The 26184-nt window shown below is 41.1% G+C and overlaps 1 protein-coding gene across 2 annotated transcripts in view; it reads right to left on the bottom strand.

Moving 5' to 3' along the window:
• ADAMTSL3 (ADAMTS like 3) overlaps positions 1-25288 on the bottom strand; it is a 2197206-nt gene extending 2171918 nt beyond the window's left edge. Inside the window, exons 1-2 of one of the 2 annotated variants that reach the window (XM_069222572.1) lie at positions 25021-25288; positions 1196-1306 (exon numbers count right to left, since the gene is read on the bottom strand). In XM_069222572.1, coding sequence (XP_069078673.1) covers positions 1196-1267 — 72 coding nt within the window. In that variant the 5' untranslated portion in view covers positions 1268-1306; positions 25021-25288. The remainder of the gene's footprint in view (positions 1-1195; positions 1307-25020) is intronic. The other variant, XM_069222573.1, reaches the window with a different exon arrangement.
• Between the last annotated feature and the right edge of the window lie 896 nt (positions 25289-26184).

The following is a 26184-nucleotide window of genomic DNA, read 5'->3' as shown; positions in this document are numbered from 1 at the left end:
GGTGGGCCTTCGCCTATAAATCAGAATTTCAAAGCAAACGTAAGGAGGTTGTGGGCTGCAATCAAAAGTCTGTCTTGAACAATTAAATTGGGTGCACAATCATCTCAATTAATCTGTTGAAAAATATCATAACCAATGACATTTGAGTCAGTACATAGCAGTGAATGAGCATATGGTCCGGTCACAGGGCAATATAAATTTCAGTATTTCTGATCCATCAAGTTTCAAAGGGTTTTGTACACAGTCAGGATTTGTTTAGCAGAATAGAAAGCAAGGTTTTTTTAAATAATCAGGAGAAAAAGTATTACAAATGCCCTCCAGCTTCTGTACTACATTTTGCATACTTGAGGAGTGAATGGCCATAGCACAGTCGAATCCCGCAATAAAAAAGAATATCTACGGACAACATAATTTCTAGGCATAACCTAGAAACAATCACAGTCAATCATAAAACAATCCAAATAACATTGTATTCCCTACATTGCATCAAGTCAGAAAGGAATTAATGCTATTTTCACAATTCTTTCAACAAGACCACTACAGAAGCAGTTCTTCTAAGCTGTATGTTTTATGTATTAAGAGATACCAATGACTGTGAAAAATGTGGTAAGTATTCTGGTTAGAGTGGAAGGTGGTGTTTAAAGGTGTACTTTCATGTGACCTCAATAATTCTGTAACACAAATGGCCTGACAGCTGATGTGCCAGCATTAATTACACCACCTTTAGGTAACAACATTATCGTGCTTCACGCTCCTACTCTTACTCGACAATACTTCCCTAGCCCTCAAGCAGCTAGAGTGATTCCAAAATGATTAGCTTCTCCATTACAAATTGGCCTAGTATTTAGAGCTTTCCATGTGTTAGGCACAATTTACAGTTACATGTTAAAATGTACATGGAATGTCTACAGTCTAAAGATCTAGTCTGAAAATACACAATTAACTACCATTCTCCTAATCCAATATTTATGTATAGAAGAAAGATGTGATTTAGTCCACAGACTAGAATTTCCTTCCCTAAAAATATTAAAAAACAACTTTAAACTCTAAAAACAAATTCTATTGTTAAAATGGCATCTAGATGAAGTCTGCATGCAGAGAGACCATGTGTTAGTTAAGTGATAACGAGTATTTTTTAAATAAATACGTACACATACAAGCAAATTGTTGTTAAAAACCACAAGGCCATAGGTACCTGAAAACTGGAAGTGAATAAGGCAATGAAGCTGGCAGTCAGTGTCAACCAGCTCAGTTTACCACTCGCCATGCTGATAGTCCTAATTGCTTCCTTTTGAACAGTGAAGGCCTGCAAAGACAATGAGTGTTTATTATAGTATCACACAACTCATGAGTACACCTAGAACTTTCACAGCCAGATTGCATGCTTTTTCTCCAGGGCATTGTAATTTCATCTTTTTTCGCTCTGACCGGTTGGTGCAAAACTCAATGCAAAATGACACTGTATCGGGATAAATGTTTGAAGCTTTACCCTAACATGCTCCCTCTAAACGCACCAACCTGTGGTCTGAACAATCTATACTTGAAAAGATCTGATCTGGTCGGTGCTGCACACCATGTGGTGCCTGCAGGAGGGGGTAATTTCAACAGAATGTCTAGGAGGTCTGATGTGAGCCCCCGGAGAGTATCAGTGTGTAGAAGCTTGACTGACAAATGCTGTGTGCAGATTGTGATATTTCAGTCAATATTTCATAGGTCAGAGACAAATGTTTAAGAAATGGAAGGAGCAAATTATTTATTCTGTCTAACTATGTGTCAATCAGGGCTACGGCAACATCAGCTTCTCCAATTTGGACAAGATTCAACATCTGCCACAAACGTCAATAAACATATGGGAACATTTGGCAAATGGGTTCATTTTGAGGGCAGGTGTCAGGAAGAAAAGATATAATTGAAATTTGCCCTGTTTGCTGGTCTAATCATTTTATTTTCACTTTTAAATGTATTTAAAACACATAGAAATGTTGCTAAAAGAATTATAACTAGTGTCATACATAATTATAGTCCAAGAAAATGCTTGTCTCCTCTAACACGGAAGTAGAACCAGCCTTAACAAATGAAAAAGTGTACATCATACAGTGACAGAGATTTTTTGCGAGTTTGTTTGACACATTGTTAGAAATATATCACAAATAGGCACAACTAAAAAAACATTAAGATCATCTAACTCCTAATGTCCTCTCCCAGTGTTAGACTTGCTGAAATAAAAAGACACCACATGTGCCTTGAAACTAAATGACGAAAAATTACACTCAGTGAAGATCATATGGAGTTGAAGAAACAATTGCAGAATTACCAAAAAAATAAACATTTGTATTAGGAAAGAAAAGTGGTTGAATATGAAAATCGTCAAAGCTAATTATGGTCTAAAAAACTATTCCAGACCTTGCAGCCATTAAGCAATCCAGGTTGTCCGATTCCTAGTCCAACCCCATGTCTGGAAATGTCAAAATAATTTAATACGTTCGTCACTGAACAGGAAGAAGGAAACTGTAGTCAATATGCTATATAAATTGTCATAATATACAGAAATACATCTAGAAGACATTGCTAGACTTGGGAAATCATGGAATGGGAAAAATGATCTAAACCAGTGCCCGCTCTTTCAATTTGAAAAACTATCAAGTGAAGAAACTGAAGCCCATTATAAATAATAAACCCACTTGATACCACTACAACACATTTCCTAGTCGGCCACTAATGAACTAGGGAAAATTATTGCTCTTTGTGTTGTCGAACTGCTCAACAATGATAAAGGACAATGTAAACTAAAACTTACCTGGAATCAGGGGCGCTAAGTCACAATGAAGAACAGTTGTTTCTTCTTCAATAGTTCACATTATAAATCAGTTATTTAATAAATGATTCAGGAGACAATCAACAATAATGCAATTAAAACGTCATAAGAACCAATAGCAGGTGACACATAGCCATTCAAGTGAAGTATCTTGACAATGCTAATTGTGCAAGTGACCACACAACGTGTAAATGTTGCATGAGGACAGAAAAGAGGTATGTGTACGACAAAGGGCAATGGCCTGATACAGGTTTTGGCTCGAATATTAGTTGCGTTGCTAAATTCATAGGCATCAAGCAGGAGAAATTAATTCAGTACTGGTCCATTTGCCTTTGGTTTTCACAGGACAATTTGGAAGGTCATCATCAGAACTAGGAGTTTCAGGAAGAAAAAGGCCACAGTCTGTGCGAAAGCACTTAGAAAGTAACAGGGGCCTGATTTGTTTGGAACCGCTTTATTGTGTAATATTTACAGCATCCAAGGATCGCCTAGTTGGTGAGCTTCAACTTTCCTCAGGTTACGAAAACTGAAACAGACATTGCCTTATAGTAAAAACAAATATAACAAAAGCATAGCCAATGTCAGTGATTAATGTAAAATTGGATTATGGTAATGCTCGACTGAGTGGGCTCCCAAAAAGCATCATATTTCACTAGATTCGACATCACTACACTCAAAGGTGCATCAGATTCAAATGGGCACCCTTGGTTTTCACATCAAGGGGCTATCTTCAGGATAAAATCCCTCAATTTATCATCATACAAGTTAGACCTTCTTCATAATGCAAGAAAATAACTTTGGTGAAAAAGAATTTTGCACATCCTTCAGGACCTGCCTAAAATGTTTGTCATCAGAAATAGTTACGATGTTAGCTTCTCTATAGCTTTATTCTACCTTTGAGGTTATGTCTTCCTGGCACTTAAATACCATTATTTTGCACTATTTATTTATTGTTCCTAATGTCTGTAGACAACTAACTTCACTGTGCGTGCATGACAAAATAAATAAACACACAAATCAATGTCTAAAATTATAGATACTAGGTTTGTGTAAATTGTCTTGTATTGTCTTTAAAATAATTGTTTATAAACTTTTATACAACATACCAAAAAAAAGATAGAAGACAAAGTATTGTGCAATCACTGCAGAACTGTGACATAGCCACACTGTGAGCATATAGCCACACCGTCAGTTTGCACACCAAGGCTAAAACCTAGTAACAAGCCTCGGTAAAGAAGAGCAATTGATGGACAAAGGAAAGCTGTGTGTTAAGCATCACAGAGGTAGAACAGAGAAGAGTATTATAAAAATAAGTAAAAACATAAGATGGTCCTCTCATATAATGGAAAGTCCCATGTTTGACCCAATAAGTTCAAAACTAGACAATGCCCAAAGCACATATACCAGATCACAGTCTGACACAGTAAATCTCCAACACAGTGACTTCCAGCATTAACCAGCCAGATGGAGACAAGGAAGGGGTCGGTACCAATTCTTCATAACTTCGAAATAACAGATTTCAGTCTTGCTTCACTGAGACTCAAATCATGAAGGTGTTTAAGTTCAGAAAAATCCCTATCAACTTATTCAAGGCACAAACAAGTCTGGTATCTGAGGTGTTTATCTTATACGGTCAACTAAAATAATCTTCAAGTGTGAATTCGTTTTACAGGATATATTTCAGCCCCATTCCTAAGTCATGATGTTGGCAAATATTGTTGAAGTCAGTGGTAAATATGAGACAGGCCCTAGTCTGCTTTTCAAGCAGTGTAGTAGTTATGTGTATCCCCAGTGCTGGAAATATACCAGGAAAAGTCCATAATGTATAGAGGCAAACACGTGAAGTTGAATATAAAAGAAAGTAAGGGTTGGATTTCTAGCATAACAGTGAATAGCACAGCCATCTACCAGAAGCCAGTATTATTCTAGATTGTAATCAACTGACACCCAAACATATAACTATGAATGGGCAACTGAATTAGAATACCTTGGCGGTGGAAATGTTACACTGTAAAAGCGATCTAGTCCTTGAGAGCCTCATAAGATACTTTCTTCCAGCCATGTCAAGGTGAAAGGTAAACCCTCTGAAACAGTTGATGCACATCATGATAAAGTTGTGTATTTGAGAGCTACGCGCTTTGCATCATAATAACAGCACAACGTTTTAAGTCTTGTAGTGCTGAACCTTTTTCTGCCAAAACAAGGATCAAATGCAATTGCCTATCTCACTAATGAGTGATCAAGGTATTGGCAAAGGCAGCATTCCTATAATGCACTAAAGTGAGGGGCCACTATTATTTTACTAACAGGTGCCCTTCAACATAGTGATAATTTAAGTTGGGATCATCTGGTGAATTCCAATTTTATCTAGCTTGTTAGCAGATTCAAATTACCAGTTAACATGCCCTCTAAACCCTATTAACCAGAATTTGAGGCTTAAATGTATTGACCAGTATTTGTTTTTAGGTAGCCTCAGGAATGTGCAACCTGTGAAAGGGGTACTGGTTATAAATGTGATTAGTTATCTCACTCCTGCACCAATCCACTTGAATAGAAGGGAATACAATTCTCAGTCACAGAAAACTCAGTTTTAGGTTGTACCATGGACACAAGGAGGACAACGCATTCCCTGTCTTCTGAGTGAGCCAGCTACTATGAGTCCAGAAACCTATAATCACCAATAATGTATGTCAACATGCCCCTAGCATTGTTATTGATATTATCAGGTTTCCCAGATTTCTCAAGCATAAAATCTAATATCACATTCCAGTAACCTCCAGTTATGGTGAATGTTTCATAAAACTCTGTGTTCAACCTATAGAGTCGCAAAGCAAGGCTGCCTTTGCATGATTAGGGGTATAAACAGACTCATTAATCAATCTCAAGCCCCATTTTGGCAAATATATGCATGTCCCTGTATCTTTCCACTTCTTCAGAATACTCACAGGGAAGGACTTTCCTAAAAAGCATCACTATCTCACATTTCTTGTAGTCAACAGAAGCAATAGGAGGCGCAGCAGAGATATGGGAGGAGCAACTGTTATTAATCACTTTCTCATTCCTGTAAGTCTTTAGTTTGTTACATTCCACAGATGAGAGGTATGTCTTCTGCAGTAGAGCAATATCACCGTAGTTAATGGCCATGTGACACTGTTTTTTTATTGCTTTGTTTGCAATTTCCAAAGAGCTGGAACTTAGCCCAAAGGCATCATAGGGCTTTACAGACGGTCAGCATTTTTAAGGTACAAGGAGATTGTGGGAGGAATGGTCATTTGGGTACTGCCCAGATTTGTGGTGCTGCATCACTCTAGATGGTTGGATTTCACATTAGAGAATTATTTCTTTTGCTGGGCTTTGTGCCCATCAACATCATGCACTGCGGAAGATTGTTGAGTTAGGGACAGTCTGCCATGAATGATGCAATGCTTTCTTTTTCTTTTCCAGCCACAATAGCTTATTCCATTGTTAAATCTGGAGTTGTTCTTGGATTTATTTAGTATTCATGTTTTCCACGACCGAACATTTCTTCCCCCAAATTATTATATGTCTACATGGCAACCAAGATCCTCTGTATCCCCACAAAACTCTTTATGTTCTTCAGGAAGCTGGTGTCTTCTATAACATTTGTTTTGAAAAAGTCCGTTAAATGGCAGCTGAGAGTTTTATAACAAACTTTATTCAATAGATGCAGTTCTTGCCATAGACTATAGAAAAATACAGCTTTGAATGAAATACATTGACTAAAAATGGACCATTTAATAAAGAAGGACTTGGGAGGGTACGCATGTGTACGCAGTGGCCCCTCCCATGAAGGAATACAGGCAGTCCTTCTGAGGAGGGACAAAACAGCTTTGCTGGTATTTGTCAAGATGAATTTCTGAGCACCCAACCACAGCATTCACCAAAGGAAGTACTAGTGCCAGAGTAAAAGCCACTGGTCCTTCCAAAAAGTAACATTGCTTTTCCCTCCCCAGTGATTATCATTAAAAAGGTAAGCATCATTTTCTACAGACTGGCTGTATTGAAGGTTTTATTATTACTCATGCAAGCCCCTTGGTGGGCAGGTGGGCCATAATATCAGGTCAGTATCCGAAGTGCCCAAAGTAGTTGATGAGAAGTTGTCAAACTATCTTTGGTCGATCACATAATAGCTCCATTTATCACTCTACCACTGGCCAATTTCATTTTCATTTTCCAATAGAGTTGTCCCGAAGAAGGAGCATGATGAAAACAGTTAAAATAAAATAGCTCTGTTAAAGTGTGCTTTTTGCTCAATGTTGGACTTTTTTGCTTATGCAGGGTCATCCCCAATCTTTTTGCCTCCTGCCTCCTATTTTGTCTGACCTGTTGCTGTTGGCTTTTGAACTCTGAGCACTTTATCACTGCTAACCAGTGCTAAAGTGCATATGCTCTCTGTGTAAATTGTATGGTTGATTGGCTTATCCATGATTGGCATATTTGATTTACTAGTAAGCCCCTACTAAGGTGCACTAGTGGTGCCAGGGCCTGTAAATCAAATGCTACTAGTGGGCCTGCAGCACTGGTTGTGCCACCCACATAAGTAGTTCTGTAATCATGTCTCAGACCTGCCACTGCAGTGTCTGTGTGTGCTGCTTTAACTGTAAATTCGACTTGGCAAGTGTACCCACTTGCCAGGCCTAAACCTTTCCTTTTCTTACATGTCAGACACCCCTAAGGTAGGCCCTATGTAGCCCAAAGGGCAGGATGCAGTGTATGGTTAAGGTAGGACATATAGTAATGTGTTTTATATGTCCTGCCAGTGAAATATTGCTAAATTCGATTTTTAACTGTTGCAAGGCCTGTCCCTCTCATAGGTTAAAATGGGGGCTACCTTTAAATATGATTACAGTGTAGATTCCCTTTGGGAGCAGATGGACCTGTGGAGTTTGGGGTCTCTGAGCTCACAATTTAAAAATACATCCTTTAGTAAAGTTGATTTTAAGATTGTGTGTCTGAAAATGCCACTTTTAGAAAGTGTGCTAGTAAACCACAGAGTGTAACCCAAAAACCTTATTGGGCTGGGTAGAAGATAATTACATACGACAATGCCCTAACAATACCCTTCAGAAGACTGAGCTTAGCTAAGCTCAGTCTTCTGAAGTCTCACACATGAATGAAGATTGCATTGGAATTGATTGGTGACCTGGTATATGAGGAGGAATGGTATTTTAAAATTAGATTTGATCTCCTCATAAATAGACAAGTAAAAGAAGTGAAGAAGTCTGAGGATATATTTAAGGGACTCCCATCGTACTAGTCCTGAAGAAGACCCATTGTGGAGCTGGGATTTGGCCCAAGATATAGAGGAGTCGAAACGTTGACGGATATATCATAGTCTGGATTGGTTTCTGCATAGTATCTTTGAAGGACTGAAACAATTGATTTAGACTCCCTGAGGATTTGGAATGGATTTAATGCAGAAAACAGAAAAGAACCAACCAACTGTTTTTAATGTTTCTTGTATAGGTTTTTGATCCAATGGAATATGTATTATTATTCTTTCTATCTATCACGAGCACCTTTTCTCACACTACCTGTCCTTTGGTGTGTTGTTTATCAGATGGGCTGTCCATATAGGATGAATATATTAAATTTATATTTATGTATAAGTAAATAAATGAATATTATATTTGTATGAATAAACAGTTTGTTTGTTTTCACCTATGTTGTTTTATGATATATAAACAATTTGTTTTCCCACTTTTATAAAGTGGGCATTTTATTGCTTATACCATTTCTGTGACTCTGCCTGTTTGTGGATTCCTGTCTGGGTCAGATTGACAGTTGGGCTGGTTGCACCTCACACTAGACAGTGTCACAAAGGGAGCTGGGGTGTAGTCTGCATTTCCTGATAAGCCATCTGTGCTAGGAGGGTTGGGAGGAGTGGTCACTTACACCTGAAAGGGCTGTGCCTGTCCTCACACAATGCAGTCTCCAACCCCCTGGTGAATGTCTTGGGCCTGGCCTGGGCAAGGCAGGATTCCACATGCAAAAGAGATGTTTCTGTGAAATAGGCCTACTTCAAAGGAGAAATTGAAAAGAAGGGCATCCAAAACGACAGACTTTACAAACGCTTCTGGAAACAAGAGGAACCTCTGCCTGGAGAAGAGCTGAAGAGCTGAGGAAGAAGAGCTGCCCTGCCTGTGACTGTGCTTTGTGGAGCTATCCAGCAGTTCCTGCTTCTGCCTGTGCAAGGGGACAAAGACTGGACTTTGTGGTATTTTCCTGCTTGAAGAAGATCTCCAAGTGCTTGATTTAGAGCTTGCCTCCTGTTGTTTGAAGTCTCAGGGACAGCAAAGACTTCTCTCTGCCAGCACCTGGAGTCTCTGGAGAGACTCCTACTCTGCCCTGTGGTGCCCATCCCGTTTCTGGGACCCTGAAAGGAGAAGCTGGCAGCCTAAGAGGAAGAAATCCACGCACAGGACGCCGATCGGGGAAAAGATTGACGCAACTCTGATTTGCGGCTGGAAAAACGACACGCCGCCGGCTCCGCGGCTTAAAATCGATGCTCGTCTGCAACTCGACCGAAGAAATGATGCACAGAGCTGGATAAACTACGCTCAGCATCGCAGACGGAGGCTGGGAGATCGCAACCCACGCTGCGTGGTTTTTGGATCATTGTGCTGCTGAATTTCTAACTCAACCATCGCTGGGCATGGAAAAACAACGCAAGTCCTGCCCGGACCATGTTGTGGACCGAATCGACGCATCGCTCTCCTGCGGAGAGAAGAACGGACGCACGCCAACTCGACAGAAGGGGGAAATGACGCAAGATCTCGCTCGTAAGTGATTTTGACACATCGCAAGCCCTTTTTGACGCACACCCACCTGTGGGGGGTTATTTTTGACGTGCACCAGGTACATTTTCACGTTAGCAGTGCTACCGTTGTGCTTAAAAGTACGTGAAGACTCTTTTTACAATTTAATCGATAACTTGACTTGTGTATTGTGGATTTTTGACGTTTTTGTCTTGTTTTGTTCAGATAAATATTTCCTATTTTTCTAAACCTGTGTTGTGTCATTTTGTAGATTTTTATGTAATTTACTGTCTGTTTTGGTACAAATACTTTACATTTAGCACTCTGAAGTTAAGCCTACTGATCTGCCAAGCTACCAAGGGGGTAAGCAGGGGTTAGCTGAGGTTGATTCTCTTTTACCCTGACTAGAGTGAGGGTCCTTGCTTGAACAGGGGGTAACCTGACTGTCAACCAAAGACCCCATTTCTAACACTCACTAACAGAGAGAAAATGTAAGAATATGGAATGGTGCTTGAGGCATGTGTTCGACCTAACAAATATTTCAATATTCCTGTAGGCCTTGGCAAGGCCAAAAGACTGTCACAAACATTGACATACCTAGCCATAGGACTGCTTTCTATTTAAAGGAAAGCCTTAATTTCTTGATGGAAACGTTAGACATTCATTTAGGATTTTGAAGTTGTGTTGTTAAAAGGAAGGCTCATGCTGGCAGTTGTGTACATCTTGTTGGATTATCTCAGGTTTGTTGCATACGTAATGCCAGCTGTTGGGATGTTTGTGAATCTACTGAATTTGGATGCCATTAATGACTTGGAGAAACATCAACTGTCACTCTGAAGTAAGGATCTGATTGTAGATTACACACAGTTGATGCAATAATAGCATGGAGTATTGATTGAAAGGCATCCTTGATATCCACTTGTGCTTTTTTTTATAAAGATATGCACAAAAAACTGATGAGTGGAATGCTTGAAATCATCTACCATCGGTTATTGCACTCAAGTCCATCATTATTTGCTCACCATATCACCTCAACAGGAACCAATGATATCCAAATCAGTCTTGATCTTGCTGCAATAGAAACAGTCCAGCCCAAACGGCAGGCATATAGGTCAAAACCAGTCTTGAGTTGCATGTGTTTCAGTTCACAGAGGACTTGTGTAGTAGCTGGGTCTGATTAGTCCAATACAAACAGTCTAGTCCAAACTGCCAGGCATATAGGCCAAAAACAGTCTCTGGTTGCTTGTGTTCCAATTCACAGACACCCTGGTGTGAAAGGGCTGGACTGTTCCTATTGGAGCAGCATGAAGGTGGATTTGCCTGTGGCTGGGTCTAGTCTGAGGTGGTATGGTGAGCACAAAAAATAATTGAGCGGCACACAGCCTGAGTAATTACCAGCAACTGAGATTAATTTAAGCAATCTACCAATCTGTTTTTTATATTTTGTTTCCACAGATGGCAGGAAGGGCTTTGGTATGGTGTTGAACAAAGAAATGCATGCATCTCAATGACCAAAAACGAGGTGTAGGCATGAATGAACTCCTGACATTTTTGGCTTTGAGCCGTACCATTAGTACTGGTGATGCTTGCTTGTGATGCCTGCCTCTGTGACCTCAGACCCTATCTGATGGATAATATTGTTTTTGTTCACATATGGCAGTTGTGTATGCTATCAATTTGTAGTCACAGAGTTGCCTATCACTGATAGGATTGTTGAGAACTTGATGAAAATCTGCTTTTTTTTCAAATTTAATGAGTTTAAACAGTCCAAAATTGAGGTCCAGAAAGAAACATACCGAATGACATCTATTTTTCCAGTCGCAAAAATTCTAGTCTGTGGGACTGCATGAGCAAAGCCAAATGACAACTTTTTGTGGTTACTGTGGCATATTTTGAAGGGTGGGAACAGTTCAGTCTGTTAGGGGCTTTGAGTACCTTATCGTGGCTAATACAGTAGATTACACATGGCTCTTAGAACTCAGGAACATGGTGCATTCTATCCTGTAGAAAGCAATAATCAAAATTGCAAGTGTAAGTGTCATGAAACGAATTAAGGGACACCTGGTTACTTATTACATTGAAATAGAGGACATTCGGCTACTATATTCCTCATAGACTTTTCAATCCTATTAGCCACAACAAACCAATCTCATAAGCTATGCAAATCAGAAATGTAGACTCCTTTATTTTTGGATGCCTTTATGCCAGACATTTTTGGGGCCTTAATATTAAATGATCTTGTGACCAGAGCAAAAGGTGGTGTCAGCTGGTTAACCTTATTTGTTGATTATGAGGGCTATCTAATGTTTCGCACATGCCCTAGATCTTTCAAAAATATGCGAATGTAGCATCCACTCTTCACTGAGCATTGCTCTTGTCATAGTTTATTAACCCCAGGAACACTGCGACAATTTTGTCTATTCATCCCTAAAGGAGTGCATCTGTCAACGTTAACACAGATGTAGTCCTAGCTGGCATTCTGGATGCAATGGGGATGGGTGGATACAACAAAAAACATAAATAAATAGCAGTAGGAGGCCTACAGACAGCAACTGACCACGTGTGAGGACTGGCGGAATTGCAGGGCGATCCGAAGGCAGTATGTAGCAGTAGCAAACCTGATAGACGACATTGAATTAATGCCGCGTAACGGATACACCCTGAAATGGTCACAGACTGACCCCGACTTTCTCCTTAAACAGTTATTAAGCGACTGCAAGCACGCTTTTGCAGACTGTTTAAGTGAGAATCTAGATCCAGGGCGACGTTTAAATGCCTTTACTTTGATTATGCAATTCATAAAGAAAGCCCTTACTACCAGAAGGGGTAACCCGGGAAAAAAAAGGGCCTCTGGATGGTTTGATTATAACTGCTCACAAGCACATAGGAAATTGAAAAAGGCTCTAAAAGCCCCAAAAAGATCCTTAATTGAGATACGTAAGTGTAGACAAGAATATAAAGCAGCAATGAAGGGAACGAAATTGACTCTAAAAAGAACTCTGTGGGAAACTCTACACACAGCTAGCCGAACGAAAGATAATATTCTCTTTTGGAAAACAATCAACTCACCTATGTTCGGGGATAAAGACTACCCCAGGATGGACATAGCGATCTCCGAAGAAGACTGGATCGCACACTTCTCTAAAATATACGCACGGGACAGCGAAGCGAACCCTACACTTCCTGTATATGACCAAGCCCTCCAGGAAGGCACAAGCTTGTTAATAACCCCACAATTTAGCCTCGAGGAGGTAGAGGAAGCCATATCTTTAAGCAAATCAGGGAAAGCTCCGGGCCCCGATGGCGTCCTGATTGATATATACAAAGCCAATATCCACCTATGGGGCCCTGTATTAACGCAGTCATTAAGGGCCATTTGCATACAAGGTCCCCTACCATCTTGGCGAGATTCTAATATAATTCCTATATATAAAAAAGGTGACGGTCTTAACCCAGCCTGCTATAGACCAATCTCCCTGCTGGACTCAACGGCTAAATTAGCAGGGAGAATCATCCTGAAGAGATTGCAAATATGGGCAGAAGAAAAGAGAGCTTTATCTTCTGTCCAATACGGATTCCGGAAAGGTATTGGGACAGTGGAACAAAGCCTGAATCTAAGTATTATCATAGGAAAGTATACAAGGATTAGAGAAGGTAATCTGCATCTGGCTTTCATTGACCTATCATCAGCATTTGACTGTGTACTACATGACAAGCTATGGGATATCTTAAGCAGCATGGGGGTAGAACCAGCCATAATTCAGTTTATTTGAGACATGTACACAGGGTGCAGAGCAAGAGTGAGGTACGGCCTAAAGGGGGAAAGTACTCGCCCTTTTGGCATATTTAGAGGCGTGCGCCAAGGCTGCGTTCTTGCTCCGTTCCTGTTTTCAATGTACATAAATAACTTAGAAAATGTGTTGGCTAGTAATTGCAAAGATCTACCCCAAATAGGCAATCGTGCTGTCCCGGTTTTACTTTATGCAGATGATGCAGTTTTAATGGCCAGGACCCTGTTATCCTTACAAAAACTTTTAACTACTTGTATTACATTCATGTCACAATTGGGCCTTACTGTCATTCGCTCAAAAACGTTCATTATGAACTGTGGTGGGAAACGCGGCAAATCCTACAACATTACAACCGCGGATGGGAGAGTAGAAACTGCACGCACCTTTTCCTATCTGGGCATAATGTTTGACAATCAGGGCTCCTGGGCTAATTGTAGGAAGACAAAAAAAGCCCAGCTTATAAAAACAACGATGGCTCTAAGGCTTTTTTCCAAAAGGATAGGGGGGATTACCCCGCCAAATATGATAAAAATTTACAAAGCCAAGTGCATCCCAGCCGCCACGTATGGGTCCGGAATATGGGGATACACCGATTGTAACCTGGTGCAGACGGTTGAAAACGATTTTATAAGATACTTATTGATGGTACCAAAAGGTACATCATCATACATTATCCACTCAGAACTGGGGTTCCCCTTTATTACCGATTTGATAAAGATACAACCCTTACTGCTATGGGACAAAATCTGGACCTCGGAACATACTGAATTAATAAGGCCATTTTGACTGACTGCATGGAGTCTATATACGCAACAAGGGTGCCCTGGCTAAGATACATTATGACTTTTTTTTAAAACATGGGCAATAAAGCTTATTACACAAATCCAGCTTTGCTGGTAACAATCTCTAGGAAGGACCTGAGTGCTCTGGCATTAAAATACCTAGAAGATTTACGATGGGAGGTTGAATAAAAAAAAACACCGTCATTCACAATCAAATAATTTTGTCGACGGAGGCCATTCAGCCTTATCTGATGAACGTGATAAATCCCCGCCATCGTTTTGTTCTCACCAGACTGAGGCTAGATATATTCCACCGTCTAGTGACCTTCCCAACTATGAATGATTGGAGCACCACCTTGAAGGCTTGCCCATGTGATGCAAAGGCACCACAAACCACAATCCATGTGGTTTTATTTTGCAAATTTTATGCCAAGCAAAGAAAGCGCTTAGTAGCCCCTCTTCTAAGGCTAATTAATCTCCCTCAGTGTCGTACCGCGTATGCCAGCCTCCAGGTGCTATCATCCATTGAGATGTGCAGAACCTTGGCTAATTTTTTATGCTCCGTATTAAACACAAGAAAGCGCATGGGGGCAGCAATATAACTTGAACTATTTTATCTAACGGTTCGTACTAAGGAAATTTTCTTAAAGAATTTTAAACATTTTTTTTTTTTTCCTCTTCTTTTCATGTATGGATCCTTTATTATTGTAAATCATTAAGATTTTAGTCTATTTATTGTATTTATTGTATATTAAAATGTAAAATATTTGACACTTTTATGACTTGCTGAAAGTCGAATAAAGTTTTTTTTTGTTTGTTTTTTGTAGCATTAGCAAACCTCGAAAAATGTCCTAAAGGATCTTTAAAGTGATATGATGGCACTTCTTGCACTTTGGGAAAGTTGAATACCTAGGCAGTGTGTGGCTGGCATGATAATGCTTCATCAAATACTAGGGTATGATTGCCAGGAATACGTTTTTCTGAAGTGAGTCAGCACCAGGGAAAGGGGAACCGGAAGCAAAACAGAACCTGTTTTCTATGTATTAGAGAGGGCTGGTATTCGGCTTTATTTAATGCATGGTACCACTAACTATCGCTGGGTCAGCTGTACCTCACCTTAAATCTGTGGTAAAGAAAGCCTATGGCAGACAGAATATATCTCACTAACAAAATGGCGAAGTCTTGGTTATTGAATTGGTTATTACGGATTAGTCCCAGACTGAACCCGTTGGTAATTTATGGGCAGAAAGTTAATTGCTAACATTTACCAAAATGTGACTTCCCATGAAATATTATTTTATTTGATGAGAGCTGAACAACTTGTCAACGCAAGGCTGTTCTACTCAAACTTAAATTCTCCATTGTGAGCCTGCCACAAAAACACAATTATCTGTGCTTTTTGTCCAGGGAACATATCAAGATGTATTTGCTTTACAAAACCACTACTTTTACAGCATGTCAATAAGGCAGAACCACTGTAAAGTGTTAAAAACGTGTAACATTTATTAGCAGATATGCCAAACGATAGTTAGTGTGAAAAGCAATCTTGTGTACTTCCCCAAAAAGTCCTTCAAAGTGAGATATTTCACCCCATATGTGGCTTAAAACTGAAGCTTGCCCTTCAAAAGCGGGTTTCCTTTTTTTAGTCTGTTTGTTCCAGAGGAAAAAGCTGGCTATCCAAACAAATCTGGCTCTACACCTGTCAAGATGTCTGAGCGACCAAACACAGTCAAAAGCTTGGGCCACGATCGGCGTGTAAAATAAAGATAACATTCACCTCCCTCTCTGCCACCTCGAACAGTTCAACATTGACCTGAAAACTGCAGGCTAAATGTCCTGCCAGCTGCCTTTGATTTTTGAAAGGGAGTTGTTTGCATAGCATTTTAAACTCGTTGTTTGGGTGGCTTCTTACTTTTTTTATTCAGGAAACGTACAGGCAAAGCCAGTCCTTAATCTGAGCTGTGGTTGCAGGTGGGACCCACCTGCACTCGTTTTTGGGTACTGGCACGTATTTTCCCTCCTCAAACTTTGACTCAGAGCAAGAGAGAAAAAACAGAGAAGGGGAATAGAAGGGGGGAAGGAGGAAGAATAGACAGAAAAACAGTGCAAAAGAAAGAAAGCAGAGATGATCAAGTAACTGAAAGAGTGGCAGGAAGTATGGACCAAGGGGCTTAACAGTAAAACTTTGGGCCCCAATAATTATGCATTTGCAAATTAAGCACGGGGCAGAGCTAAGGACTGGCTTTTCTGAAAAAGCTGCGAATAGGATGTTCGAATCGGACAAGTGAAATGCCTTCCGACTGGTCCTCCTGCCCGTGTTGCAGAATCATTTTATGAGAGCGACAGATACTGCTGTGGTTATTAAAGCGGGAGGCCACAGTTTAGGTTCACCTGCCTGAAGGGCAAAGTCACCACTTGTGAAGGCACAGGTGACCCACTCTGCTAAAGGTCAGATGGCACTGTACAGAGATCAAAAGGGGCGCTGTAATTCCATCTAGCATGGATAGTGTAGAAAGGATTGCACAGTCCTCGCACAGAAAGGTCACAGCCACGATGTCTGGATTTGAAAGTGATTCAGTGCATTTATAAAGAACTCTCGACAAATGGAACATTTATTGGCACTCAAACCCACAAGTGCAATGTTGAGAACGTATATCGGTGTGAACTACTGAATTACAGGAACACCGTGCAAAGTTAGTCATTCTGTAGCCGGAAGTGAAATGTTCATAGGATTAGTGAAAGAAACGTATATATAGTTTCACTCTGTTCAAATGGGGAGATGCAAATGTCTAGTGCCAGTTTTCAAACAAAGTCAAGAACATACATTCACGTCATCGGTGACTAGACACACTCCTCAGTGTCTGAACTTTTAACAGTAGGTTTCCTGTTTAGCATGATCCAGTTCCACTAGCAACGGATGATTCTGCAGCAAATGCATTTTCAGCAAAACTAGACATTTGCCAAACCATCATCTGCATAACTGGCAGATTTTAGCAAAAAAATTCTAGCTCAAACGATTCAATAGTTAATAAAAACGCACGCACCACTGTACTTGACACTGAAAAAATTAATTGGTTACACATGAGCTACTGATTGCTTCATTAAACCATTAAAGGGATGACATATTTGGTATGATTACATAAATATCCCCATTTTAGACTGGGGGAAGAGGTTATGTCAGCCACAGCAAACAAAACCCTAAAACACTTAAGCGTAATTCAATCATGAAAATGTTTTGCCCTCATTATGCACACAAATTAATGTCTAAATCAGAAACATCGCACTCCAAGTTCCATCCCTTTACAAGGACCAATATCTTGAATCCTAAAGCACCGGTAGGCGGGACACATACTTATTAAGAATGAAAGTAATGCTACTTTGGATGGCCGTTTCTTAAAGGAAAAAAATAGTTACTGGGTAATTTAGGTATTCTGAGGCACTTGTAATAAGAGTCTTAATGTGAAAAAAGGGCAAACACAAAACTGATGTCAAGTTTAACAAAATAAGTGGGATAAGTAGAATAAACGGGGCACACTTTATGTTAAAAGAAGGGTGCCCGAGTATGTTTTTCCTGCTAAGTGGAAAAGTTTACATATGTCACTCAATCTGTTTTATGCTGAGAGGTAGAAAGGACAATGTTCATAACGCAACATTCCCGTTGTTTGCACGCATGACAAAGTTATTATGGCTCCGGAAAAAACTTTCTAAAAAGGATCTGTTGAAAATGTATAGGTTTCTAATCAAATCAATTTCATGTATTTCACGGGTATCCCGTCTACATCAGGGTGTTAAAATACATCAATAACGTCATCATAATGGCAGAGAATATGTTGACTAATTTGTTGTTAATCACACAATATGTGACATGATTTACTTTTCCTTGTTACGTAATTTGCATTTACTTCCTGCATAATATATTCCCTATTACCATGCTGTTTATTCCACTGCCACATAATTCTAGTGGCCCTACATAAAATTCAGTTGCACTCTTTGCCTGGTTAGCCAAAAACATCACGTATGAAAACATTTGGGTATATTGGCATTGCACCCTTCTCCCCAATACTTCCCCTTAAGCAGTTTAGAACTAAGGGCCTGATTTCAATCTTGGTGGAATACATACTCCTTCGCAACAGCAATGGAGTATCTATACCGCCAAGACTGTGGTTCATCCATAAAATCAATATGCAGGCAGACCTGAGGTTTAATCATGTTGGAGACTACTCTGTCCGTGCCCAGATGCAACCCCGACGAGGGCTCTAGAAAGTGAGCGGCATTGGAGGTTGATCTCTAATTCTGCCCACCTAATTTAAATGTGCATGGGAGAGGACTTCTGTAGTGAGGGGAGCGTTCTCACTTTTATTTTCCAAAATACAATTCTGCTCTGGCATTTTATTTTGAAAAAAGTAAATAGTTTAATAATGCCTTAGAAATGACTGACAGTTTGGTGGTCATTTCTAAATTTGTCAGACGGCACCCCTGTAAGGGGTGCACAGTAATTTACTCCCTCTCCCTGACTGAGTAATGGGCCGTGCACCAAAAAATAAAAATCAGACTGCAAACTGTGGTCTTATGTTCCATTTTCATAGCATTGCGTTTTTTCCGGAAATTTGAGTAAAATAGGCAAAACATGGGGATTTATGCAAGAGCAGACAGCACTTGAGGGTGCACTAGATTTCCTAGGGGGCTAAATGGCAAGTTGTACCAGCCGGAGACAAAAATCCACCATAGAAAAATTTTGTGTGGAAGGCACAGCACAACTTTTGCTTGTTCCGTTGCCAAAATATAACTAGCACTTTCATCTTAGAAGAACCTAATTTTTGTCATGGTGTGGGTAGGTGGGCTTTAGAGTAAATAATTTGCCACAGCTTTTAAATAGTTGACATCATTAAAATACTTGTTGGGCGATGGTTAAACAATCTTATTTACTACCAACAGAAATACATAACAGTAGCTTTTAATTGGACTGCTATTTGCAAGGTAGTGAGGAAGAGTCAAATTAGGAGTCTGCGTTGGGTATCACAGCTCGGGGATGTTTATCAGTGTGAGAGACCATTTGGTTGACCATTTCTCTCCACTTCATTCCAGACATTGGTTCCAGCCTGTCAAACCACCATTTCACCTCATTCCTCTCTCCCACACCACTCTACACTTCCCATCTGTTAAATTCGCTCCTGCAGTTCCTGTCTCAACCTTGCTTTATGTTTTTTTATTGTTTTCCTATCTTTCTCTTTCTTCTTTCTCGCTTTTCTGTATTTTTCTGTCTTGTACTGGGTCAAAGTCTGTTAAAGAAAAATAAATCTGCCTCCAAAAAAATGTGTGCGGGTGCCCATCTGCAACTGCCAGCAAGCAGTGACCTACTTTGACCAGAGATGGATAGGCTTTTAGGACCAGGACTATTAATCCTAGATACTCTTTCACTGACATACAAAGTCATTTGTGCTATGCTTTTTCTGCTATTACCTTAACGTTTGCCCTTTTCTTGGTGCTCTCTCCTCCTACTCTACTTAATGCAGTGTCAAACCATGGCACTAATGCTTTGTCCTTAATTCTCCTTATATAGTATAATTCATGCCCTATCAAAAATGTGCTTTCACTGGTCACATCTCATTCACAAATCATGTTTGTCGATCTTTCCCACTGATCTATTACTCTAACCCTGGCGTTCATGCCTTACTACTAGCATGTTCCTGATATGCAATCTACGTTGCCTTTTTTTCTGGAACTATCTGATCTGTCATTCACTGCTGTTTATTTCATCCAACAGTGGTCTTTCGCTGGCATTCTGCCATATTTCTGATACCCTGTCTCTGAATCCTTCACTGAAGCACAAACAACGTGATTCGTTGTTATTGATACTTTGTACTTAACAGTCTATCCTTGATATTCTACCTCTGGTGGTCTATTGGTGAGGTTCGTTTCCTGGTATCATTTACTATATATTAATAGGTCTTTCTGGTAATATTGTGCTTGTATGCTTTTGTATCGCAGTTCCATCCTTGATGAAGCATCTGATCTCTCATTGCTTCCCTTACTGACCTATCTCAGACGTCAAATCTTCATGTGCTTTCACTTTCCCTTAAACTCTTGTAGGTGAACTTCTGATAATGTGCACTCTCCCATGGGTTTTAACCTTAATGTGGTATTGCTGGTGTTCTTATACATCCTAGAAGACCTTTCTGTAATATTCTATAGCAAGAGCTCTATCTCTGAAGCTTGACCCTTAATTTCTATGCACAATAGCTTTCCTTTGTACATGGCATCATCTCCACTACATTGTACTGGCATCTCAACGTCTCCATGCAGGACTATTCTCAAATGTGTCTTCTGATTTCTTTGGGATCGTATCCTGTCCCTAATGGCTTCTCCTAGTGTCTGGACATAGCTATGATGTATTCCCCTTACATCTTAAAAAAAAGATGAATGATCACTTCCCTAGTTGTCTTGAAGTATCCCTTTTGCCCTCCAACCTATCTTTAAAGTTTCATATCTAAATCACTCACCTCTGGTGCCCTACCATATCCCTGAAGCACTACTCAGACACGTTTTCCTAATGTTATACAACTATCCTTTCACTGTGACATATTGTCACCTCCACAATGGTCTCTAGATATCTTGAATTATTCTTAAAATGCCGCACAGAATACCACTCCTTTTCCGATGAAGTTATAACCATAACATGTTTCAACTGGTGCCCTGCTGATCCATTATTGAAATAATGCCTTTTTTACCTTTTTCCTAAAGTACTTCTCTCACTACCCCACCCTACCATCATGTTTTAACTGAGACTTTGTACTACTTATGATGTTCTCTTTATTCTATAAGTCCTGTCCTTAATAGTAATCTTCATGCTCTTTCTCTCACCAAATATAACCTTAAATGTAGTATATGATGTCCTACCATTGAGGTGCTATGCTTTACAAAACATTAATAATAATACACTTGTGATGATGTATTGCCAAATTGTTTTTTCCTGGTGTCCCATCTTATCCCAGAAGCATGTCTCCATCTCTGGGTAGGTATATATCATGTTCTTCTCTTCTCTGTATCATGCTTAACCACTATACCAGTTGCACCATCTCGGATGCCCTTCCACAGTGCTTCTTTTTGGATTGTTCAAAAGTCAGATTCCCATTTCTTTGCCAAGAGTCCAATCTCTAATAGCTATATGAAATGTCCTTTCATTGAGGTTTTGCTACATACTTAATGTTCTCTCACAAAAGTTTGTTTTTCTTGGAAAGTCTGCTCAGTCTAGCAAGCAAACCTCTTAAATATTACCCTATGCCTATTCCATGACCATTGACTCATATCTGCAATCACATGAATAACTTTCTCAGGTCGCCTCACCTATCCCTCATATTTTATTCTTGAGTCTTTTTTAGATATTTACATATTCCTGACACCCTAGCTCTAATGCAGATCTCATGTTATCCTGCACTGCTGACGTCCTATTTGGAATATATACTTCTGATGTCCTCCTTCTTGCCCTTTCTATAGCAACTTGATTATCATTGACACAATTTCCTCTTGCCAAACCCAATCATTAATAAACCTTCCTATAGCAGTCTGTTCCATCTCTGATGCCATTCATCTGGGCCTGATAAAGAGTTAGGATTAGTAAATGTAGGGGTTCTTGGTGGCTAGAATTTCCACTTTCAATAGGTATATCCACACATTTACACTTATTATAAGTTAAACTCCACAGAATGGGCAATAACTGTGGGATCTGGTTATTCAAGCCAGGACTCCGGACAGAATTTTATATACTGGTGGTTCCATCTACACATTTACCATTGAATTCAAACATATGGTAAATATGAGCAAAGAAGCTGAGCCGGGGTCAGGAGTTTGGGGGATGTTGCTTGGCAAGGAGAAGCACCAGATGATCCTCCATGCTTTGAAAGCTGGTTAAGTGGGTGTCACAGAATGAGGCATGGCTGCTCTGCATCCTGTTACAAAGGAGATATTTCTGGCCACTGTTGAAGCCACTCATTGATGAGCAGATGGAATTTCAAACAGGAATTCCAGTCCGCCCAGCTAGTAATCTGGGCCCCTAGTGTTCTGCCTTATCCAAAATACCAGGCATGGCCCATCATTAAGAGCAGAAGAACCCACCATTTTTCAAAAGAGGAAGAGTGTCTGACAGACTGAGCAAACGTCTGCCTGACCGACACTCTTCATGTTCGGATCAGGCAGCCAGGTGCTGTACATGCACAAAATGTGCAGACGCGTGGCTCCATAAGACAAACTTTGAGGGGCTGAAGATTTCACATACCATGGGGCGTGACTTCTTCAGCCTAGCAAAGTGCTGTGAGGTCCTTTCCCTCATGCACCAATGATAGGCCCAGTCGCGGCCGGCAGCTTTAGGATGGAGGGGGGCGGGCAGGGCACACACACACTCATTCTTTCACACACAGACATGCATGCACGCACATCCATTAACAACACTCATACCATTCAAACATGCACGCATGCACCAAACATTCATTTTAAAACATCACACACACTCATTCTTTCACACACGCACGCACATCCATTAACAACATTCATACCATTCAAACATTCACGCACGCACCAAACATTCAATTTGAAACATCACACAAATACACACCCACACACTTACCTTCGGCCTTCAGGTCCCAGGAGGGTTGGGACTGCTGCCTTCCCTTATAGAAGGAAGCAGTCCCAGCCTCGTCACAGAGTGGGATGGGGTAAGCAGTCTCACTGACCCCATCACACTCTGTGACGAAGTGTCACTGATTGACACTCGCCCTGGGCATTTCAGGGCTTAAACTGAAGCGCCCAGGTAGAGTGTCAATTGGTGAGGCTTTCCTCGTCACCCAGGGGAGGGCCTCGAGGCACTTTTCTGGGCTGAGGAGGTCACGCCCATAGGAGCTGTGATCTCCTCAGCCCAGCAAAGTTCAGCTCAGGCAGCCAGGAGTCTGCGCAAATCGCGCATGTCTGCTCCTGGCTGCCTGACCTGAACATGAAGAGTGTCTGTCAGGCTGACCTTTGTTCAGCCTGACAGACACTCTTCATGGGGGCAAAAGGTGGGGGTGTCTGGCCCCTCTGCCATAAAGTACGGGCCGCCACTGGATAGGCCCACACCAGGGCACTTCAGTCTTAAGCTCTGAAGTGATCAAGATTGACAAGGCCAGCCAACAATCTTCTGGCAGTCTCTTCCTTGTAGCCACCAGGAACCACCAAGACTTTCCTGCTGCCATCCGATGTCAATGCCATGGTCCAGGAAGTTTTTTTTTTATGTTGTGTGTGTGTCTGTGTGTGTCTATGAATGTATGTGTATTGGTGTGTATATGCTTGTGAATCATGGATGCATGCATGCGCGCTTGCGAATGGATAGATGTGAGTGTGCATGTGGTTGGGTGAGTGTGAGTATGTGTGTGATTGCATTTGGTCCATACCACTGCTCAGGAACATTACCGATGCCACTGCCTAATGCCCTTCCCCTGGTGTTCTTCCATATTTTTGATGTCTTCTGTTGGTATCATGCCCTAGTCCCAATGCCCGTGCTTTGGTGTTCTACACTATCATTGATGTACTTACGTTATGTAGTAATCATAGGTCTGAAGCTATTTCCTGCTTTCCTTGAAACCCTGTGCTCTGGGCAACCAGAACTACGAGGCAACAGAAGACCAACTTGTGAAGCAGTAGTTGACTAAATTATACAGCAAAAAAAGGCACATTACCCACTGTAATGTAGCCCATCCAGTGGCAGTATTATTTCACTATTTTGTCACTTTAACAAACATTAATTATTTGTCTGCAAAGGTTTCGCCTTAGAATACAGGAATCTACAACAAATCCCACTGTGCAGCACCATGTCTGATGTTTTTTAGTAACTTTTAATTTCTTTGACCTAGAATCATATTTTTTGATAAAATCTTCTGACTTGGCATGTGTGGTAAATCCATAATTATACAGAAAAGTCTGCTGCTACACAGAATCACTGTGTTCTCTTATACCCTACACCAGAATCACTGGCCCTGCCTACACTGTCCCAGGTACCCATTTGCAGAAGCTCTTTCACTTACGCCTTTTTCTAATGTCCTGACCTCTCCAATCTTGGTGCAGTATCATTTCTCTGATGCTTTTCCATTAGCGTGTTGTCCTATCACTAATGCTTTCCTTTGGTGCCCTACAATATACCTGTAATTCGCCCTGCCTCATGTCCTGGCGTTAAAGGTGAAGCTGATTGATACTCTTCTTCTCATTCCCTACCCTACACGAGATGCTCCTATATCTGAACCTTCATATCTCATGTCCCCAGATTGAGCCATAATCAACACCTGATGCCCTTCACCCAGCATCCTGGTCTCGTCCCAGTGACCTATTCCTGGCCCTCTGAGAATGATGTCCCTCTCCTGGTGTTAGGCCCCATTCAAAGATGTCCCTCTCCTGCTGTTAGCCCCATCCCTGTTTTCCTGTCACAAATCTTCTATCCCTGAGGTTCTGTCACTGGTCTCTCATTCTGTACCTTATGTTCTGCTTCAGACTCGGAAAAATGGGCAAAAGTTAAAATCTAATTTCCAAATCAGCATACATGTCGCTTTCTCATTCCCTCCAGTTTACAAACCGCCGTTTTATCACCTCCGCACCCTGAGCCGGGAAGCCCTCATTTCCGAAGTCCGCTAACAGGAATAGCGACGTCAAAAGTAAGGCATGGAAAGCATGCTTGCTCCTGCCGGGGCAGCGCAGAGTTTCTCCGCAACTACGACTTCGCTGGAGCACTTTACGAGCAAGGCATTGCTTGATAAATAGTTACAGTTTCCAAAGTTTTGGTAACTCAGGAAATGATTCGCGCCAATCTATTAGACATGCTATTATCCGCTACTCACCTCCACAAACGCGCTGTCAGAGCGTCCTGCCGCTGCGTTGTCAAAGTTTAGGAGAAATACAAATATCTCGCCAGTTGTCTAAGAGGGCAGCGGCATCTCCAAACTTCAGTGTGAAAAAGCAAGAAAGTGTTCAGGCGGAGAAATCATGCCATTGCGAGCCCAAGGCTGTCCAGTGCGTCCTCGGGTCGGTTCTAGCGCTGTGCAGCTACTGCTGCTGCTGCTGTGCCCGGAGCGCCCTCCCTGCTGCACGAGTCAAGTGGCTCAGACTGAATGATAAAACGTCTGCAGCTGTAGTGCTCGCGGGAAGGGCCTGCAGATGTGCCGCCCACGGGCGCCACCTTCTGTTAGAACAGGCAGATGCAACCCGAAATGCGAGCAAGGCACGAAAACACGGACTGAGAATCGCAATACAATCAACTGCGGCATCAACATTTAGAACAAGTGCAGCACTAATGTTGGGATTACAGAGCGCCAAGGTCGGGATTACAGAGCACTAATGCGTGTGCATTTAAAACCTTTTCTAAAAAGTTGACTCCTGTGTGCCAGTTTAGAGCAGTTACTTAGAATACGGCTGGGTTGAGTCAAGTAACAGTGACTGACCTACATAGTAACATCGACTTCTCAATATATGGGAAAAAATAACCCAAACAGGCCTCTGAGTAATAGCAGCAGAAATGTCACGATGCTGCTGTAGAGTACAACATAGGTGAGAATGGTGTCAGAACTTGCATATTTACACACGCGTTCACCTGAAAATGCCTCTGAATGAGATGAGCATCTCCCTCAGAGATCTGTCTGTGACTTACATGTCACTAATGTCATAACTGTTCGTGCTTTGGGAGTGAGGAAATCTTTTCCTAGTCTGCCCGGTTGGATCTGTTCTGTGGGGGTAAAAATTGCACTTTCTGCCTTCTTAGAGACAATACAGCTTGCTTTGTTACTGCAGTGCTGCACCTGTTGTGTGAGGAACCAAGGCTTGCACTGTTACCTGATTTGTATGTAGCCAGTGACGGGCATATATTGCACTGCTGCTGCTATAACCCTACCTGTGCTCTGAAGGAGGGAAACTTGCACTACTTCTGCCGAAGATGTACCTGTTCTATGAAGAAGGGGTGTTTCCATTGCTGTTACCCCATCTTATGAAAAAGCAAAGGATATATTAAA

Source organism: Pleurodeles waltl, chromosome 3_1, assembly GCF_031143425.1.
Source record: "Pleurodeles waltl isolate 20211129_DDA chromosome 3_1, aPleWal1.hap1.20221129, whole genome shotgun sequence".
NCBI classification, from domain to species: Eukaryota; Metazoa; Chordata; class Amphibia; order Caudata; family Salamandridae; genus Pleurodeles; species Pleurodeles waltl.
The sequence above is the reverse complement of the archived record's forward strand: the minus strand, read 5'-3'. Positions and strand labels throughout refer to the sequence as shown.